At 42.7% G+C, this 22,411-nt stretch overlaps 1 protein-coding gene across 2 annotated transcripts in view; it reads left to right on the top strand.

Annotated features, from left to right (window-relative positions):
• The first annotated feature begins 13,919 nt into the window (after positions 1-13,919).
• Ubtd2 (ubiquitin domain containing 2) overlaps positions 13,920-22,411 on the top strand; it is a 66,415-nt gene continuing 57,923 nt past the window's right edge. For both annotated transcript variants that reach the window (XM_046421374.2, XM_046421372.2), the window contains exon 1: positions 13,920-14,079. In XM_046421374.2, coding sequence (XP_046277330.1) covers positions 14,010-14,079 — 70 coding nt within the window. In that variant the 5' untranslated portion in view covers positions 13,920-14,009. The remainder of the gene's footprint in view (positions 14,080-22,411) is intronic.

Raw genomic sequence — 22,411 nt, 5'->3', positions numbered from 1 at the left:
CAACCTGCCTCTCGGTTCAGACATGGAGGTCTTTTCTGGTATTTTCAACCGTGAAGAGCACAGCACTGAAACCATCTGCCTCTGTCTTTTCCTACTGCTGGAGGAGAGTCTCAGGCAGATCATTAAGTGGGGCTAAGTTACAGGCTTGGTGCAAGCCGTAGTTTGTGAGGCATGGCGACGGTTTCAGTTGGTTTGTCCCCTGGACTCCTGCTGAAATGTGATCCCCACTGAGTATTAAAAGGATAGCAATTATTGTATAATGGTGTATTAAGAATTGTAATGCAAAATAAATAAATTTTAAAAACAAAAGTGAATAGATAAATAATAAAAGGGTAGCAATTTAATCTGACTACGGTGTTTAGAGGTCGGCCTTTTTGAGGTTGTTAGGATTAGACAGGACATTAAGGTGGAGCCCCCAAGATTGAAACAAGGTAGCTTCATAAAACAGAGGGAGAGAGGCTAGAAGACAGATGAACACACAGGAATTATCTTTGTCTCTTGCCATGGGATGGCCTGTGCCTCCTTAGGACTCTGCCAGGAAGAAAGCCATGCTGAGACACCAGCCCTTGAATCTCTTGAACTGTGAGCTACATAAACCTTTTTTCTCTTTATAAAGTTCACCTGAGTCGGGAATTTAATTATAGTAACAACAGCAACAACAGGGCTGGGGATGTGGCTCAAGCAGTAGCGCGCTGGCCTGGCATGCGTGCGGCCCAGGTTCGATCCTCAGCACCACATACAAACAAAGATGTTGTGTCCACCGAAAACTAAAAAATAAATATTAGAAAATTCAAAAAACAAAAAAACAACAGCAACAACAAATATATCCCCTTTCCAGTGTTCATACCATTTTGCATTCACACTGATCATACATGAGAGTGATTGTTTCCACATGACTTGGCCGACAGAATGAATTGTCAAGGTTTTGAATTTTTGCCAAGTATGAGTTTTAAAAACAAAACAAAACAAAAGAACACTTGCTGAAAGTTTTTCTTTTAAGAGGACAGAGGAAGAAAAGTTCACAAAAGAAGACCAAGAATTAATGATCTGAGATACAAAACAGAATCAGGGGCGCACCCAGCATGGAGAATAAGAGGTGGGGAAATGCTAAAGGAGACAGGGGGTGTGTCTTCAAAAACCACAGAGAAATCCAGTCAAGGACCAAGAAACACACACTGGCTTTCTCAATCAGTAGGCCACCGTTGGTCTCTCCAGAAGTTTCACTAAGGTCGTGAGGACAGAAGCAGATTACAGGAAGCTAATAAATCAGATGGGAAGAGGCAGAAACTCTGACGACTGCAGCACGCTGAAGGTGATTCACTGAGAAGCAAAGTAGGATTCAATTTCAGGATTAGGAAAGAGAGATTCTTTCTCCATGAGCGTTCAGGTCTGAACCCCGTGAATTACTCTAAAACTTTTCCTTCTTCAACTAGTTCAGTTGACTAATTCTTTAGCCAGGGAGTCGAGTCTCAGCCGCCTTAGGAAATGCCTCCTTTCTCTACCCCATCGCTTCCTCCTGCAAAAGGAGACACAGGGCCACAGTTGGCTGTGTTCTACTCCAACCCCAGGGCCAAGTGAGGCGGGGGCTGTCTAGCTGGGAAAGGGACCAGAATAAACTCCACGCTTGTTTATGGAAACAACATTGTATTGAGACATGACTCGCACACCCTAGAATGCACACGTTTAAAGTGCACAGCTCTGGTCTGGGGCAGGGTGCTTGCTTAAATTGCTCAAAGGCCTAGGTTCCATTCCAGCGTCACAAAATAAATGTTTTTTTTTTTTTTTAGTATCTTTACAGCAGGGAAAGCATCCTACAATCTAATTTTAGAATATTTTCATCACCCCAATAGGAAATCTCATGCCCTCCCTTCTCCTTTCCCCGCAGCCAAGGACAACCACTAACCTTCCATTTGTACCAAGTTGGTAGTTAAGAACCCTTCATATCAGTGGAATGTCATAAAAGGTGATCTTTGTGATGGCTTCTTTCACATGTTTTCAAGGTTCCTTCATCTTTCCTTTGCATGACTGTATAGTGTTCCACTGTGTCGTTCGACCACTTCTGGTTATCTCTCATTAGTTGATGGGCACTTGGATTATTTTTACTTCTTGGTTATCATGAATAAAGTTGCTACAAGCTGGGCATGGTGGTGCACACGTGTAATCCCAGCAGCTTGGGAGGCTGAGGCAGGAGGAATATGAGTTCAAAGCAAGCCTCAGCAACTTAGCAAGGCCCTAAGCAACTCAGTAAGATCCTGTCTTTAGATAAAAATAAAATATAATTTTTTAAAAAGTCTGGGGATGTGGCTCAGTGGTTAAATGCCCCTGGATTCAATCCCTGGTACCAAAAAAAAGAAAATGCTGTTGCAAATATCCACATGGAGGCCTTTGTGTGGGCACATTTTCAATTGTCTTGGGTGCACACCAGGAGCAGAATTGCTGGTGGGTGTGGTAACTCCATGTTTAGCTTTTCGAGAAATTGCCAAACTCTTCCAAAGAAGCTGGACCATTTTACACCATCACCAGCAATGTATCCGGATTCCAATTTCTCTAGATCGCTACCTACATTTTTACTGTCTGTGTTCTTTTTAGCCACAGTGATGTGTGTGAAACAGAACCTCATTGTGTATGTGTGTTTGTTTTTGTGAACCCGGGATGGAACTCAGGGTCATTCAGCCATGAGCCACATCCCCAACCCTGTTTTGTATTTTATTTAGAGACGGGTCTCAATGAGTGGCTTAGCACCTCGCCCTTGCTGAGGCTGACTTTGAACTTGTGATCCTCCTGCTTCAACGTCCCAAGCCGCTGGGATCACAGGTGTGTGCCACCACGCCCAGCTCATCATGGATTTGATTTGCATCTCTCTGATAACTGGTGATGCTGAATAAGTCTTCGTGGGCTTATTGGCCATTGACATCTCTTCTTTGAAAAACTGTCTATAAAAATGAGGGTTCTGTATATCAAAATAGGATGTCCTCTCCATTCTCTTGTCTTTTTAACTTCTTTATGGTGTCATTTTCAGCATGAACAATTTACCTAGTCTGTCTGTCTGTCTGTCTCTTTTTGTGGGAGTGGTACCAGGGATGGAGTCACAGCCCTTGTGTTTAGGGTTGTATGTTGCAGCTGAGAAATCATTGCCTAACTCTGGGTTGTAAAGATTTGCCCCTAGTTTTCTTCTAAGAGTTTTGGAGTTGTAGCTCTTACTTACGGGTCTTGGGTCCATTCTGAGCTAATTTTTCTAGATGAGGTGAGACAGGGACCCCTCTTCATTCTTCTGCATGAGGACATCTAATGATGTTTCAGCATCATTTGCTGAAAACATTATTCTTTCCCCTATTGAATCGTCTTGGCTCCTTTGTGGAAAATCAATAGGCCATAAATAAAAAAGGTTTCTCTCTTGGCACTTGACTCTCAGTGTAGCTTTAACTTTAATTTATTTTATTAAAGCTGTGGAACACTGTTTCATATGTTTAAGGGTTATTTGATTTTGTTCGACATGTGAGTTCTCTAGTTGTGTCTTTTGCCACATGTTCAATAGGATGCTTTTAAAAATTTCTCCCAACTCAGATTTTTTTTTCCTGTTACTGGGGATTGGGCCCAAGGGTGCTCTACCACTGAACTGAGCTACACCCCAGTCCTTTTTTATTTTTGAAACAGAGTCTTGCTGAGTTGCTGAGGCTGGCCTCAAACTTGCCAGTCTCCTGCCTCAGCCTCCTGAGTTGCTGAGATTACAGGCAGGTGCCACTGTCCCTGGTCTCTCAGATTGTTTTTTTGTTTGTTTGTTCTGGAAGTCCTGGGGGTGGAACCTAGGGCCTTGCGCATGCCAGGTGAGCGCTCTACCACTGACCTACGGCCAGCCCCCCCTCTAATATTGTGAATATTTTGCATATCAGCGATACCCTTTATCTGTGATGCAAACTGTCATCAATCTCTGCCTGCTGCTCATTCATCTTCCTGTTTTGCTTGTGGTGTTTGGGTTATAGAGCCTTTGTTTTTATGGAATCAAGTGAATCTATTCACCTTGTCTGGACCTCAGGGCATCGTCTTAGAGCTGTCCCCTATCTGGGGTCATAGAAGTTAACCATCTTTTCCTCTTGTCCTTGCCTAATCATAAGGTTTCATGTTTCCTATTTAAAATCTCAATCTGTTTGAAACTTATCCTTGTGCGTGGGGTTAGGAGTGACTCTAATTTTATCATTTTTTCCAAATGGCCTTCAGGTTGCACCAATGTTATTTATTAAGACGCCATCTGTGGGCCGGAGGTAACCCAGCGGGAGAGCACTTCCTCGGATACTCAGGGTACCGGGATCCACCCCAGCGCAGGGGGACATTTCCATCTTTTCCACATGAACTTTAATACCAACTTGTTCTGTTCATTTAAAGAAAAAAAAGTTTGTTGGTATTAGTATTTAGACGAGGTTAAATGTATAAATTAATCTGGGGAGAAAGTGAGTCACCCTGTTATAGAACAAGGGACGCTTCTCCGTTGAAGTCTAGTTCTGCCTCTTTCAGAAGAGTTTCAAAGTTTTCCTCCTGTAGTTTTTTGCTCATTTCTTGTTAAAGTTACCCTAAATATTTTATTTTTCCTGTTATCATGGTAAAGGATTTTTCCCATATTACCTGCTAATTTTATTCGTATGGAGGCTGTTGCGTGTGTTAATTTTGTATACTGCAGTGTGCAGATTTCTTTAGCTACCCGAGTGAGTATCATTATTGAATCTCTAGGATTTATCAGGCCAATAGGGATAGTTATGGGTTTTCCAATTCTTATTCCTAGCTTAATTTTTCATGCCTAATTGTGTTAGTTTATACCTCTGGGATGACGCTACGTGGTAACGGAGTTAGTGGGATTTCCTTGCCTTAGAGATAAGATGCTGGTTGTAGGACTCAGGTATATTTCTTTTTATCATGTTAAGGGAATATCCATCCATTCAAATTTTCTTAAAAGTTTTTGTTTCTTTATTTGGGGTGGATATTAAATTTTACCAAAGCTTTTGTAGCATATATGGAGATAATCCTATGATTTTTCTTCTTTGATGAGTAAATGTGTTATATTATATTAATAGATTTCCCAGCATTGGCCCACTCCTGCATTCCTGTTATAAACTCCACGACTTGGTCATGGTTTATCATTTTCTTAATGTGGCTTTTGAGTCAGCTTGCTGATATGTTATTTTATTTAAGATTTTATGGATATTTGTGATCTTGGTCTTTTATTATTATTTTATTTTATGTACTATCTTCATCAATTTGGGGTATCAATGTCAACCTGCCTCACCCAATTTGTAAATTCATCCTTATTTTCTCTATTTGGGAACAATTTGTGTAGCAGGAGGTCTGTTTTTTAAAGTTTTGATACAGTTCTCTTGTGAAACCTCTGAGCTTGGTGTTCTGATGGGGGGTGTCCCTGATACAGTTCTATATTTCCTCTTTGAAATTGGTTTACCTTTTTATCTTCACTGAGGTCAATTTTGGTCAACTATATTTTTCTGAGACATTAGATTTTCTCTTTCTTTCTTTCTCTCTCTCTCTCTCTCTCTCTCTCTCTCTCTCTCTCTTTCTTTCTTTCTTTCTTCACGGAGGTGTGCTGTTGTCTGAATGTGTGTGCCTACCCCCACAATTTGTATGTTAAAATCCCAAACCCAGGTGACACTACCAGGAGGTGGGCTTTGGAGGAGGTGATTAGCTCATGTGGGTCAAGACCTCATGAATAGGGTTAGTGCCCCTGGAGACCCCAGAGGCTGTCTTTGTCCCTTCCATGAGTGAGGACACAGCTAGAGGCACCATCCATGAACCAGAAAGTAGGCCTTCCCCAAACTCCAAATCCGGAACTGTGAGAAGTGAATTCCTGTTGTTCGAGGGCTGCCCAGTCCACGGCATTTCCCAGGGCCCTGGAGGACTCATACCAGGCGAGTCTGCAATGGGTCCTGACTCTCTGGATTCCTCCATAGGAACAGGTACTTCCTCCCGGCCACTTCAGGTTCGGGCTTTATCCTCCCTGTGCATTTTTTAGTTGGACGTATACCTTTATTTTACTTATTTATTTTCATGTGGTACTGAGGATCAAATCCAGGGCCTCGCGTGCTAGCGAGCGCTCTACCACTGAGCCCCAGCCCCAGCCCTCCCTGTGCACTTTTTAAACAAAATTAGCTAGTGTTCTTTTTCTAAATTTAGTGGAAGAACCAGAATTTTGATTTATTTGGATCTATTATTTTTGAGTTCTACTTCATCACTTATTCCTTTTATTTCATTATTTTCTTTTCTGTGGCTTCTTTTGTTCCCTAGTTTGAGAACTTAATTGTAGTGGAATTCCTTGTTTGATTTTTATTGATGTAGGTTTAGGACTATGAACTTTCCTGGGATATATGAGTTTTCTTGGGATGTATGTTTTACATATATTCTATAGACTCCGACATGTAGCAATTCTGTGATTTCTGTAATTTCCTATACCTGACAGTTGTGAAGTGTAAGGTTTTAACATTTAAAATATATGTATCTATCTATATACCCCAGTTATCATTACTGCATCTCGGATTCAGGTCCACTCTTCATTGCCTGCTCTGTGAAGCTGGCAGGGTCTGGCCAGGGTTCCTTGGCCCGCTGGCGCGCTGCTGAGCATCGACAGCAGAGGTCACTGGAGAGACACTGCAGGAGGAGTCCCCTTGCACTCACCAGGCCTCGGGGATGTGGGTGGCTCTCCAGCCCCCGGTGCCTGTGGTGTGGGCGGCTGCTCCAGCACCTACTGTGTGGCCAGGGCAGCTTCTCCACGTGACCTTGTGGCAGTAGATATGGCTGCTCCAGCCTCAGTGGCTGCTCCAGCAATACACAGGGCAGCACCACTTAGCCACCAGCAGCGTCAAGGCCCCTGTGAGCCACTTCCTAAAAACAGCTGGGCAGCTCTGCACAGGGCTGACCTCCAGCAATCCTGGAGAGCAGACTTCCAGCAACTTCCACTAGTGTGGTTCACCAGGATCTTCTCTGCCACTCACCAAGCCACAGCCGCGTTCTCTCCAGAGAGGTCGAGGGGCTCCCGTCAGCACGCCGTCGCCCCAGGAGCAGGGGCTGCTGCTTCTTATCTGCCATCCTCTGCTCTTTCAGGCTCCATTTCTCTTCCTAAGGTCAGTGTGGTACCTGATGCCAAGACTAGACGAAGGCTTTTCAAGAAGATAGACAAATATCCCTCGTGAACATAGAGGCAAAAACTGAGAGCAGATGTTTGGCAAACTGAAGCCAAAGTGATCTGGTTGGGTTTAGGCAAGAGATTCAAGATTAGTTCAATATTTGCAAATCCATCCCTGTAACTCACAACAAAATTCAAAGGATAAACTATGCCCATCTCAATAGATGCAGATCAAGCATTTTTCAAAATTCAAATCTATTCCTGATTTAAAAAAACAAACTGTTAGTAATGGGAAAACAAACAACTGGTTTTTTTGTTGTTGTTGTTTATTTATTTTTTTTAAGTTGTAGATGGACACAATACCTTTATTTTATTTGAGCCACAACCCGGGCCCAACAACCGAATTTTAAAATGAACAAAAGATTTCCATATAATCCAAATAAAGAAATATATGAAAGGCAAATAAGGAAATAAAAAGATGGCCAATACCATTAGTCATTTGGGAAATGAATGACACTATAGTAGGAAGCCCGCTACGCTGCCATCACCATCACAAGTGTTAAAACCTGGCCTGACCCAGGGCTGAGGACACAGCTCCGTGGTAGATGCCCGCCTGGCATGCAGGAGGCCCTGGGTTTGATCCTGGGCACCACCAAAAGAAAAAGCAAAACAACAAACACCCAACCTGATCCACACTGAGTACTGGGGAAGTTGAAGAAATGGAGTTTTCGTGGACTGCTGGAGGGAATGGAAAGGGTGAGAGCACTTTGGGAAAGTGTGGCAGCTTAACAAACCAAACAACACCACCCTACACAGTGGCCCATCCTGTAACCCCCACAACTTGGGAGGCGGGAGGACCTCAGTCTGGGCAACTTAGAGAAACCCCATCTCAATAATGGAGGGAAAGGGTGGGGGCTGGGGCTGTAGTTCAGTGGTAAGCATACGTGGGTTTGATGCCCAGACTGGAAAATAATACTAATAATGATAATAACCAAATACCTACCTATGAACTGTCCATTCCATTACTAGATTACTGGGCATTTGTTCAGGAGAAAGGAAATCATGTCCGACATTTAGTACTTAGAAAAACTGGTATGTTAATAAAATAGAAAACTACTCAATAATCTAAATGGATGAATCTCAAAATAATTATGTTAATTGAAAGAAGCCATACCAAAGAGAATACTCATGGTATGACTCATGGTATGATCATGTTTTAGGAAATGTCACCAGTAGTGGTTCCCAGAAGGCACTGGAGAAGGGAGGGGTTCCCATAGGTCATGAGAAAACAGGGCTGACAGGTGGTTCCTTATCTTAACTTCCTTATCTTCATTGATAATATTGATTCATTAACTTGTTGGTTTCAAAGATGTACACAAACATAAAACTTATAAAATCGCACACCGTGGTAAGTGCCACGTAAGAGTTAGTGGAAGTCACGCTGGTGCTAAGGATCTGTTTACTTCAGGAGGAGGCAGGAGAGGTGCAGGAGGCCAGTGAGGCGGGCACTGCCGCTCCAGGGGGAGCAGAGTGGCCTTGGAGGATGGGTGTGAGTTTACTCAGCAAGAATTTCATGGAGAGAGTAAAGGGAAGTTGGTAACTGACTGGGTGTGGGAGGTGAGGATACAGATGTCACCGTAACTCCAGGGGTTTACACAACCAGACAGACTGAGGCAGAGGATAAAAGACTTGTGGGGAGGGTGGGGACTGAACCTTGTTCTGGAACTTCCATAGGTGGAACAAGTTCCAACAGGAAGTGTCTGATGTGTGACTTAAAGATGCCCATTTCTGGGATCCACTCCAGACCGACCCAATTAGAATCTCCAGAAGAACTGTGATATCAACAAGTCCCACCCTCCACGCTGACAACCTCTGGGCCACATTATCCCTTGTCTTTTTTCTTCTTTCCGTTCCTTCTCCTTCCTCCCTATCCCCCTTGCTAATTCTCCAGGGAACTAGCTGAGTAAGGAAGGCATGGGGCATATAACAATTCCAAACACCTCACAGCGTGGGTGCCCCGCACACATGAAGCAAAAACTGTTGGGATAAATAAACTCCGCAGAGTTGCAGGATACAGGATCAATGTAAAATATCAACTGTATTTCTATACACTCCTACGGGAACCATCTGAAAAGGAAGATAAATCCATTTACAAAAGCACGAAAAAGAATGGAATTTATGAATAAGCATAACAAAAGAAATGCTAAGTCTTGTACACTGAAAACTACAAAATAATGAATTTAAGACACAAATATGTGGGAAATGTCCATGCTCCTGAATTGAAAGGCTAAAGATGATAATGCTCTGGAACTTAATGCATTTCCCATCAAGACCCCAGCAGCTCTTTCTGCAGAAAGGACAAACTGATCCTAAAATTCAAACAGAAATTGAGAGACCCAGAAGAGCCCAAACAACCTTGAAAGTGGAGAACAATCTTGGTGGGTGGTGCACACTTGAGGCAGGATTCCCTGAGCCCAGGAGTTCAAGGCCAGCCTGGGTAACATCGGGACCTCAGGTCAAAAAAGAGGACTCACACTGCCCAACTTCAAAACTTATTGCAGGCTGGTGTTGTGGCTCAGTGGTAGAGCACTTGCCGGGCATGTGCAAGTCCCTGGGTTCAATCCTCAGCACCATGTATAAATAAAAGATCCATTGACAATTAAAAAAACTTATTGTAAAAGTAATCAAAACTGTGTGGCACTTACATAATCAAGACATAAAGATCAATAAGATAAAATTGAGAGTCCAGAAATAAACTAATATTTATGTTAACTTATTTTCAAAAGAGTTCCAGGATCATTCGGTGGGGGAAAAGCAGTCTTTCAACAAAAGATGCTTGGACACTGGAAGTCCACATGCAAGAATGAAGTTGGACTCCTACTTTATACCATGTACAAAAATTAAGTCATTTTATTTTATGTGTATTTTACAACTTGAAAAATAAAAGAAAAAAGACCCTCAAAGTGAATCAAAGACCTAACTGCAAGAGTCCAAACTACAACACTCAGAGGAAAATGTAGGTACAAATCTGCAGGACTGTGGGTTAGACAATGTCTTCACAATGGAGCCCCAAAGCCCAAGCAGCCAAAGAAAAATTAGGTAAAGTGGATTTCATTAAAATTAAAATTGTTTGTGCTTCAAATGACACTATTGAGAAAGTTAAAAGACAACCTACAGTGGGAGAAAATATTTACGAAGCACATATCTGCTAAGGGACATGTTTCTGGAATATATTAGGAACCCTTACAGTCCAATATAAAAAGGCAAATAATTCGATTTAAAAGGGGGTAAGGAATTGGGCGGGGTGACACACACCTATAATTCCAGCTATCAGGGAGGCTGAGGCAGGAGAGTCATAAGTTTAAGGCCAACCTGGGCTATTAAGAGAGACCCTGTCCCAAAATAAAAAGTAAAAATGGATGGGGATGTAGCTCAGTGGTAAGACTGCTGGGTTCAATTCTTAGTCCTGAAGAAAAAAAAAGTGGAGAATAGATAAATGAGTAGATATTTTTCCAAAAACAGACAAACAGCCTGAAATATGTAAAAGCTGTTCAACCTTATTAGCCATTAGGGAAATGCAAGTCAAAACCACAGTGAGATATCCTACATATCTACCAGGGTATCTAACATTAAAGATGGACAATAATATTGTTTAAAAAAAATGCTGAGAAATTGGAACTGTCATATACTACTGGTGGGAATGTGAAATGGGGCAGTCACTTTAGAAAAGTTTGTCAATTCTTCAGCAAGTTAAACATAGTTACCACAGAGCAAGCAATTCTAGCCCTAGGATATACCCCAAACCATCGATAATGTGTCACATAAAAACCGGTACACGAATGCTCACAGCAGCTTTATTTGTAATAGTCCCCAAATGGAAATATCCCAAATGCCCAGCCATAGATGGAAGGGTAAGTAAATGTCTAACCATACAATGGAATACCTAGTCACAACAGGAGTGAACACTGTTATATGTTATAACATGATAAACCTTGAAAAATGCTCTGTGAAAGACACCAGCCAAAAAAGGCTATCTATTTTATGATTGCATTTATTTGACCCACAAAAGTTAAATCTATAGGGACAGAAAGTAGATTTGTGGTTTGTCAAGGGCTGGGTTGGAGAGATTGGAAGTTTGGGGAGTGACTGCTGATAGGTATGGGGTTTCTTTTGGGGATGATAAAAATATCTTAGAATTAATGGACTGTGAAAATAATAAAAATGCAATGTTTTGTACAATTTAAATTGGTGGAATACATAGCTTATGAATAATATATATTCCCAAAGATTTTATTTAAAATTTTTTTGCTAAGTGTGGTATTGTATGCCTGGTAATCCTAGCCACTTGGAAGGCTGAAGCAGGAGGATCCTAAGTGAGGAATTTTAAGTTGCCTGGGCAACTTTGTGAGACCCTGTCCTAAAATAAAATTTTAAAAAAATTTAAGAAGGGCTGAGGATGTATAGCGATAGTGTGCCCTATGTTTAACCGCCAGTACTGGGAAAAAGTTTATTTAAAGAACATATATATACACACACACACACCACACACACTATTCCTGTGGAAGGTATTAAATATACTGGGCTGTGCAGTAAGTTGAGATAGGCGATGTCAGATATGAAGAGATGAGTTACAGAACTCCCCCATGAAGCTTGCAGCATCATTATTGGCCCAATTTTACAGGCAAAAAAACTGAACTCTGCAGAAATTTAAGGTCACATAGCTAATACAAGTTGGAAGCCAAATTCCAACCCAGAAAGTTAACGGCAGAGCTGGGACCCTTACTGCTATGCCACTCTGCTCCTAGGAACTGAGTCTCTGCTCTAAGATGAAGGGGGGTGGAGAATAACCATTGCTGAGACTCTTTCTGGGAGATTGCAGTCTCTTGCTAGTGCCAACTCCTCACGGCTCAGCAGAAAGCCCTCCTCATTTGGGTACCTACCATCTGTTTAATAGACATGGTAGAAGTCTTGGTTCCTGCAATTTCTAGAGCGAAATTCAGGACAAAGCAATTTCTTTGCAAATATTCAGTATGCAGCTTCTCTCTTTCAGGGAAATAAAATGATGTCTGCCAATGTGAGAAAGCTCAGATGGGCTTTGTTACACAGCCCCTGATCTCAGCCACCTCTGAAAACTCATAACAATATTGATTGTGATAAGCTCTTTTTGAAAGTTCAGGACCACAGCTGAGAACAAAGCTAATCCTTCAGTGTAAGTCCAGTACAGCAGACCTTCTATTTCTCATAAGACATTTCTGAGTGTTCACATGAGTTCAGGGGTTTGTTTATTGTTTAACCTTCAGTTTCATCTGATTATCAAATGAACACTAAAGACTTAAATCTCTGAAATTTGGATTGTTTGTGAGATCTAGATTTCCAGATAGATAGATATACAATAATGTTCAAAGGCTATGAACATTTTAAGGTTCTTGATCCGCATTGGCGAATTGCTTTGCAAAGAGACTGAACCAATTTAAACTCCCACCAGCAGTGTATGAGAATACATTTAAATGCAAATCCCAAACTGCAGAGCATCTCTTTCTTAGGTATTTCACTTATTTTATTTTTTTAATGCTAAGCAAAAGCTGACCCAGGATGTTAAAAAAAGAAAGTCTGGTATAAAAGTGGAGCAGATAGTTAAAACGGCTCTTCGGCAGGCATAAGCTTCAGAAAGGCCTAAGCAGGATGATAAAAATTTCAAGTCCTCATAGTCAGAAGCACAAATCTAAAGGGACCATTAACAATTTGGCTTGGATTAGGACGGTAACTGCCAAGAATGTTGGGCGTGGTCAGCGAACCCAATTCGACTTCAGGAAAGGCAGGGGTTTTCACTGATTTATATCTCACTTTGTTCGAAAGACGATTTAAGACGCTCAAAGGCAGGATCTTGAGAAGTACCGTCTGGATCACCGACCCGGTGCAGACGGAGCCTCGCGCGCGAGCCACGCTCAGCTCCCCCGCTGCACCGCTCGCCGGGCCCGTAACCGGGGAGAGCGCGGGGAGAGACCACAGGGACGCCCCCGGGGATGGGGCGCCGTGGTTTTCGAGGGCCTGGGGAGGGCGCAGGCCAGGGAAGCCCAGACGCGGGGTATCGACCCAGGGAGCAGGGCACCAACTCCAGAGCTGCGGGTACCTCCACGTTCAGCAGCACCCCCTCCCCGAATACCCGGGCCCCAGCCTGCCTACGCGTCTGCCTTCACTACTTCTCCAAGTCCCCTCCCCACCCGCCTCCGCCAGAAAGAGCAGACGGCCCGGCCCGGGCGGGCCCCAAACTCGGCTCGCCCCCTCCCGCCCGCTATTCCCGCTCCAGGCGGCTCCCTTCCTTTCTTCCCCGCGTGGCCCCCTCCCGCCCCTCCGCAGACCCCTCGACTCCGCTCGCGCCCCGCCCCCGCCGCTCGCGCCGGCCGCAGCCAATCAGAGCGTGGCGTCCCGCGGCCCCGCCCTCCAGGCGGTTCCGGGCGGGCCGGGCCGAGCCCAGGCCGTGCGGGTGCGGAGGGCGGCGCCGCGGGCGGGGGCCGATGGGGCCTGGTGGACGGGCGGCGGCGGCGGCGGCGCGGGGCTCGCCCGGACGCGGCAGTGCGGGGCTGTGAGGGAGGAGCGAGGCGGGCGCTGCGGCCCGCCCGGCATGGGCCAAGCCCGGCCCGGCGGGGCCGAGGCGGAGGCGAGCGCAGCGCTCGGGCCGGGCCTGCTGGGCTGGCGGCCCGGGGGCTGAGGCGGCGGGCGCGGAGGAAGGGGCAGAGCCAAGGCGGTGGGTGGGGCGGCGAGGGGGCGGGGGCTGGGCCAGCGGCGAGCGGGCGGCGCGCCTGTCCGGAGCTCGGCGGCGGCGGCGCCCGAGGAGGCCGAGGCGGCGGCTGGCCGGACAAGCGCGGAGGTGGCGGACGAGGCCAGGGCCCCCATGGGCGGGTGTGTGGGCGCCCAGCACGACTCCTCGGGCAGCCTCAACGAGAACTCGGAGGGCACCGGAGGTAGGTGAGCGCCAGGGGGCGGCCGCGGCCCCCCATTGTTCCCGGCCGGGCCCGGCCACCTGTCCCGACCCCCGCGGCCGCGCGCCCGCCCGCGCCCCTTTGTCATCCCGCTCCGCGTCATCCCGCGCCCCGCTTCCGGCCGCCTTGCCCGCCGCGCGGGGGAGACCGGGGCTGGCGGGCGGGCGCCCGGGCGCGGGGCTGGGGGCGGGATGGCGGCGCGGAGGCGCGGGGCGCGGAGTGGCCGGCTCGGCTTTCCCGAGTGTCCGATGACAGCTGCCCGCCGGTCGCCTCGGGCCATTTAAACCTGGAGTTTCCAGGGCCGGCCGGGCGCACTCTGCGTTAGGAGGGAGGGAAGCGTCCGCTCGGCCAGACGTGGCTCTTGGCTGCCGCGTGCGGGTGCCGGCCGCGGTGGCCGCCAGGTCCCGCCCGGCTGCGGGGAGGGAGCAGCGCCGGCCCGGGACCAGCACTTGAAAAGTTCCCAGCACGAAGGCCTCCTCCCCTTAGTTAGCAGCCGGTGGAGCCGTGTGGGGACTGGTCGTCCGCAGCCGCGGAGCCGCAGAGTAGTGGTGCACATTCCCCAGAAGTGGCACCGAACGTGCGGAGGTTAGAATGTCAGCCGAGAAACGCGCTTCTAGGAACAGCGGCGAGGACAGCGGCGAGGACAGCGTGGGTCTGTTTTGGACCTGATATTAGGTGCTTCCAAGTGGGTGCATGTTTGTCAGCTCCTACACCGAATTGCTTGAGAATGAGAGGGCTTACAACTTTTTCTTCACATACTAACATTTAGACTCGTCGCTTGCCCTGCCGCTTAAGCTCTGTCCTCGAACCATATGTCCCTAACTTTTGGCCGATGGATTTCCCGGATTATATAATGTTTAGCCATGTCACTCCATGAAAATCTGCGGGTATCCTGTATGACTAAATCCTGGGCAAATGATTTGAGAGCTCAGTAGTAAAGGTGGCCTTGAAAAACTAGTCTGAAATGCTCCTTTGTAGTGCACTTCGTGTCACTTCATAATGACTTGGTGGCACATTGAAATCCTCAGTACAACAAAGCAGGCAGATAAAAAGGGCATGATTTAAAACACCCTTGGTTTAAGGTCAAATTGGTGGTCAGAATGATTCTTCATCTAAACGAGGCATTTATTAATGACACGGAAGACTTCTTATAGTGTTTTTAAGTTTTTACATACATTAAAATTATAATAAATACTTTTCTTTGTAATAAACTTGAGCTAATTTATTTAAGCCTTATGGTGGTGTGACTTAATGACCAGCCGGGCATTTTAGTATGGGCTTTTAAAAGCATGACATCCTAGCTTTGGGTAATTTATTACCAGTAGTATCCTGTTGGAAAGCTGTAGTATCAATTTCTTTGAGGACTAGGTTCTCTGGACCACAGACTGTGCTTTATGCCTTCCAAAGAAAAGTTTAGGAAAATGAATACCTATCACCAAGCTTCTTTATTTTCTTCTGGTGAAAGGGCATGGTCCTTTGTAACTGTGGTAGGATTGCTGAAGGGTCTAGCTGGGTAAAAGTATTCTTTCTGGAATTTAATTGTGGAAGCTTTTATTGTTCATTATTTGTTAAGATAGTTGAGTGCTGCTTGTGGTTTAATGAAATTAGTTCAGGTGTTAGTTTCAGGTTAACTTGTTAAAGAGTTCTTGCTTTTTAAGTAGGTTTGTTGTTGTTGGGAAGGGAAAAACTTTTTCATGAGGGTGTTGGCACAGATCTTAGCTTTTTTTCCCCCATATTTTTTATAGATACATTACAGTTGAACATATTGATGGCAATTTTTGTTACATATTTGTACACACACACACACCCATTATAACAATATAATGTGGCCAGTATCACTCCCAAATCTTAGCTTTTCAAACATGCAATGGTGGTTAATAGTTTTAATCTGGATATGTTAGGTTGTGAAAAATATGATTATTAATATGGAGTGTAATATAGTCTTCAGATGCTTTTCATGACAGGTTTAATTACATTCTCAATGTTGTACAAATATCACCATTTTAGGATGCCTTGAGCATCTTCAAATACAGCCAATCTTATTTAAAAAATAGCTTAAAAGGGCTGGGATTGTGGCTCAGCGGTAGAGCTCTTGCCTAGCACGGGTGGAACCCGGGTTCGATCCTCAGCACCACATAAAAATAAATGCATTGTGTTGTATCCATCTACACCTAAAAAATAAATATTAAAAAAAACAAAAGAACAACAATAACAAAAAAAAAACCAGCTTAAAATTTTATCTTTCTGGCCATTTGAGGTACTTGTTCTTTTCCTTTGGATCCAAGTCGCTTACATGTGCAGATTAATTTTGTATATCAATAAAAACCTCCTTATTAGGCAAATTACTTATCAGAGGGAATTTTGGAACTTTTTGCAAGAGATTTTAGAATATGGAAATGGCTTAAGATTTGTATTATCTATTTGGAATCACTCTTAGGATCTTTTTCTAGCATACTTTGCCTAGAATTTGAATTTGCAATCAGTTAGTTAGACTGGTTTTTTAAATCTAATTCTAATTAAGATAGGTATGTCATAGAAGTTATGCAAGATTATTTAACAGGGCTCTCCAATTTTCATGCTCCTAGAATTTCCCATTGTTTTGACATTTTAAGATAACTTATGCTGTATGGTTCTCTGCTTTATTATGATGACATTGCAGTGTTGCTGTTTTTCACCTAGAACCTCTAAGCAAGGCTTTGCCCATGGCATTTTGCTAAGGAATTAAGTCCCTTATGATTTTTTTAAATAAGCGTGCAAGGAAAAACACCAATAAAATTAGTTGAAGACAGCCAACAAGCTTATTTTCTTAGTTTACATCTTTTGTGAAAGTGGTGCTGTGTAAGTTAAGATCTCCAGGTGTCATTCTGTATGTTTCAGTGACATCCCACGAGAGCTGGCCCTGGTGGTCCCAAGTGTCCAGGTTTCCAGGAGGATAATCTAATGCTGGACACTCATCATTTTAGTCTTTTTTCCAGAATGTCTTGGGAACATCATGAAGTTCTTTTAGATATCCATTTATAGAAGCCTTGCAGACACCTACTTGATGAGTAACAATGGTTTTTGAATAATAACATCTACCATTTATCTGGTATTTATTATATAACAGGTCTTGTGCTAAGGGATTAAGTTCTCTTATTGAATTCCCAACAACTTGTGAGGTATTATCTGTTTTATAGATGAGGGATTGAAGCCCAGACAAATATAGTATCTTACTCAACACACATAGCTTCTACACAGCAGTCAGAGCTTAAATCCAGGGCTGCAATAAAGAGTGTTATTTCCTTCCTTACTCCCATCCTTCCTTTTGTCTTTTTATTGTATTATGGTAAAACATACATAAAATTTATCATTTTAACCATTTTAAGTATACGATTCAGTGGCACTATTTTCTAGTATTATATAATCATTACACTATCCATTTCCAAAAATTTTTATCACTCCAAACAGATTGAATCCAATAAGCAATCTCTCTCTGTTCCCTCTCCTTTCTACTTTTGACACTATGGATTTTCCAATTCTAGATGTTTTATATTAATTGGAATCTCGTAGTATTTGTCCTTTTGTTTATGGTTTGTTTCAACTTTATCATGATGGAGCTCTCCCAGTTCATCCTATAGTAGCATGTATCCTTTAATTTTATGGTTATTCATTTGTTATCTTTTTGCAGTACTAGGAGTTGAACCCAGCTTTACCTGAGCTGCACCCCAGTCCTTTTTTTTTTTTTTTTTTTTTTTTTGAGATAGGGTCCTGCTACGTTGCTGAGGCTGGCCTGGAACTTGGATCCTCCTGGCTAGGTCTCTGTAGTTGCTAGGATTACAGATGTATGCTGCTGCACCTGGCTTAATCCTTTTTATGATTGAATAATATTCCATTGTATGTATGTACCACATTTTGTTTACTCATTCATCTATTGGTGTGAGTTGGTTTGTTTCTGCATTTTGATATGAATAATGCGGATATGAACTTTGGTGTCTCATAACAGAGACTCTCTTTTGGCTGTATACTTAGTAGTGAAATTATTGGGTCATATAGTAGTTCTGTGTTTATCTTATGAGGGCCTGCCAAACTGTTTTCCACAGTAATGGTTCTAATTTCTCCACATCTTCACCAATATTTGTTATTTTCCATTTTTTAAAATCATAGCTACTCTTGTGTTTGTGAAGCAGTGTTGTTTTGGTTTGATTTGCATTTCTTTTTTTCTTTTTCTTTTTAATTTATTTTTTTAGTTGTAGTTGGACAAAGTACCTTTATTTTACTTATTTATTTTCATGTGGTGCTGAGGATTGAACCCCAGGGCCTCGAACATGCTAGGCAGTCGCTCTACTGCTGAGCCATAACCCCAGCCCAGATTTGCATTTTTCTAATAAGTACTAGCGTTAAGCATCTTTTCATGTCTTTGGTAGCCATGTATGTATCTTCTTTGGAAAAATGTCTATTCAGGTTCTTTGCCCATTTTTAATGGGGTGTTTGGACTTTTGTTTAGTTGTAGGAATTCTTTGTTATTATCAGATACATGATTTGCAAATATTTTCTCCCATTTTGCGGATTGTCTTTCTACCCTCTTGATGGTGTCTTTTGTACACAAAATTTGTAACTTTACTAGAGTCAGGTTGTCATCTTTTGTTGCTTATGCTTTTAGCTTGTTTTTTATATACATATATTGTATGTTTATTTTAACCCTTCATTGATGGATAGAGAATAAATAGATCTACAACCAGTAATTTACACAGTTAACAAGTAACTTTTGCTTTCTAATCTATGAACAGAAATTTTTTAAGTTTATTTCTTCTGCCTCATCTATGGAAAGGTTAACTAACAATAAAATGGTTTTGTAAAGTTAACAAAGAAAATGCATAAACACTTCAGCTTTTTTTAAAAAATATTTTTATTAGTTATTAATGGACCTTTATTTATTTATTTGCTTATATGTAGTCCTGAGAATGGAACCCAGTGCCTCACACATGCTAGGCAAGCGCTCTACCACTGAGCCACAACCACAGCCCACACTTCAATTTTTTAATCTATAGATATGTTGGCTGTGTTTTCTGAGGAATTATTTTATAGTCGTCAAGCATTGAGTTACCCACGGAATGCTATGTTGTACTGATCCAAAAAGAGGAATCATAATCCATTCTCTTCAGTATTCAAAATCCTTTTTTTAAGAAAGCATAGGGTGTACACATGAGGGAACTAAAGCACCATATGAACAGATGACACCACAGGGTAAACTGCAGGTGCTGAGGAAATAAAGAAAACAAAGTGATCTTGACCGTGTGGGGTTGGCGAGGAAGCTGTGTAAAGTGGTCAAGATAAGCTAGTTTTAAAGATAAGCTCTTCACAGACTGGTACAGAGAGTACCAGATGGAAGAATAGTTATGAACTGAGGCTTGAAAGTGGTTGTAAGTAACACATGCTTTGGGTAGAGGTAGTTAGGTGGCTGTGTTAGTTAGAGTGGTGTGTGTAGCAGGACACGTGGGGAAACTGGACGGGACTCCCCGGGAGAAGAGCTGTCTCTGGCAGTGTGTGCTTACTGCCTTATATTCACTCACTGAGTATTAATTGAACCTCTATTCTAATTTCTTGGATTATGGTGGTGGGAGGTGGGTATGTCTATTTCCTCAAAGGATTTACCTTCTCGCACTTTGCTGCTTTAGTAGCTTGTTGTCTGTCATCTGGGAGCATGTTAGAAATGTGCAACCTCATGCTCCATCCTGATCTACTGAGTAAGAATCTGCATTTTAACAAGATACTCAAGTGGTTCCTATGCACAATAAAGGTTGAGAGGTACTAGCTGGTAGTGGTGGCGCACACCTATAATCCCAGTGACTCCGGATGCTGAGGCAGGAAGATCACAAGTTCAAAGCCAGCCTCAGCAATTTAACGAGGTCCTAAGCAACTTAGTTGAGACCCTGTTTCAAAATAAAAAATTAAAAGGGGTGGGAATGTGGCCCAGTGGGTAAGAACCCCTCGAGTTTAATCCCTGTCATTCCCCCCCCCCAAAAAAAAAATAGTTTGAGAAGTACTGGCCTAGGATTGCTTGAAATGGGAAGAGGGTAGAATGAGGAACCCACAGGGAAAATGGTGTGATTTGGTGATTTATTGGATATAGGGATATAAAAGAAAGAAAATAATACCATGTTTGTGAACCCAGGTGGCCAGGAATATTGGTGACTTGACAGAAAGAGAAATCTTGGGGAAAGTCCTGGTTTAGCATTCTGTATGTTAAAGTATAAATGGCAGAAAAATGTTTAAGTAGAGACATCATGGTCCAGAAGTTCAGCAGTGGAACTCTCCTTACCAGTTAAGGATCACCAGTGTGGGTCTTGGAATTGGCTAAGGGAGGCTGACTGGCGGTGTTAAAGTGAATGATGCTGTAAGCAAGTGCAAGAGGCAGAAAATACAAGAACTCAGTCATGAACCTTCACATAAGTCGGAGAAATGAGAGAAATCACCTTAACCAGGACCTGACATGTACTAGGTACCTGTTGTACTAAATTTTGTTGCCTTATTGGAGAACAGGTGTGTTTGCTTATGAAACTGGTAAATTTGATTGTTTTGATCAGATGATTCTTACTTCCGAAAATAATTTGGTTCAGTTGTATTTCATTCTGGTTATGTTTACAGAAATTCTAGCCCAAGTTTGTTAATTATATCCTAAAACAAGGTAGACCCTAAAACATACCAATAGCCCTTCAGAGGTTGGTGTGATTCAGAACAAACATATTGTTTACAAGACTTCTTTTTAAAAAATATTTATTTTTTAATTGTAGGTGGACACAATACGTTTATTTATTTTTATGTGGTGCTGATGATCAAACTCAGTGCTTCATGCATGCTAGTCGAGTGCTCTAACTGAGCCATAAGCCCAGCCCCACAAGAATTTCTTTACAAAAAATATCATGCACAACTCTTTCTTGTGTATTTTCAGTAACCTATACATCATCTAAATAGGTTGTTTTATCAGAATTTTTTATGCTTCTATTCTTTCCGTTCTGCCTATGTTAATGAATCAAAATTTAGCATGCAGTCTAAAGATTTCATTTTTCTCCCTTTATTCTTAGTGTAACAGTGGAAGTAAAAATTCTCCAAAGTTTCTTGGTTGGTGAACTCTAGGGTTTTATGAAGAGGATGCATAAAATTTTATATCACTTTGGAAAGAGATTTATACTGTGAACTAGGAAGCATTTACTTGATGTAAAGCAGAGGGTAGTTGATTTTACTAGGCATGGAGTTGTGGGGAGAATACTGAAAGGAAAATGGGCAGTGAGGAGGAGTAGGTGGGAACACAGTGATATTCTGGGTGGGCAGGTCTGCAGGAATGGAACTAAATTCTTGGAAGCCATAATTGGAAAGAATTGAATATGGGGAAAGATGAATCTTTTTTGGAAAGAGATTGCTCATTGGAGTTTACATTAAAAAGACTGGGCCTTTATATCTGCTACCTAATCATTTAACTTCCTTTGGACTGGTTGGTCCTTTGGTTTTTTGGTTCAACCAAAAAAGGTTGAAGTCCCAGTCCAGATGATTTTTTTTTTTTTTTTGCTGTTGGTATTAAATTAGGCTGTTTTTTCATCTCTAAGAATCAGGAATTAGCATTATATATTATTGACAGAAGCTTTAATCTCTTGGAAATGATAGGATAATGTTAGAGTCTGTAAACAAGTCAAAATAACACCTGGCATTTTGCCAGGGGAATGTTAGAGTTCCTAAACAAGTCTGGATGGTGCCTGGCAAAATGCCAGAGGGAGTGGTTTGAGAAGTAACAAAAGCGAGCCATTAAGTGTGGAGATTCCTGATTGGTTCACTGATGTATCTAGTTTATGTTAATTAGATAAGCTGTGTGGAATGTATAAATACTGCTCCTGTCCTGCAATAAACGGCTCCTACTCCTGCTGTATCAATCTACACAAGTCGTTCGTCACCCCCCCCCCCCCCCCCCCCCTTATTCTGCTGCAGCCGGACTGCGACAGGATATATCATTTCTCTGACTTTTGATAGTCCTAGTTCAGGACATCGCTCTTTCTTTTGGACAGGTTTTAATAGATGGACTTTAAACTTGATTTTGTTTTTAACTGTAAATGCAAGACTTTTGCAGCACTTTTGCATAAATCTGAGCCTATTTCTCATTTTTCTACCCAGAAATAATTGTTTCCTCTGAACTTCCATTGTACTATTTTGATAAACCTCCCTCCTCCTGCTTCTGTTTTTTAAAACAATCTTGTATTATGGTTGTTCATGTACATTACTTTAGATTTAAGCTAGTATTACTTTATTTAATGAGTCTTAATGAAAAAAAAATTGGGTGTTAATCACT

Source organism: Marmota monax, unplaced genomic scaffold, assembly GCF_021218885.2.
Source record: "Marmota monax isolate L192 unplaced genomic scaffold, Marmota_monax_Labrador192_F-V1.1 WCK01_AAM20220418_F8-fsc00084, whole genome shotgun sequence".
Taxonomy (NCBI): Eukaryota; Metazoa; Chordata; class Mammalia; order Rodentia; family Sciuridae; genus Marmota; species Marmota monax.
This window is presented reverse-complemented; position numbering and strand designations above follow the sequence as displayed.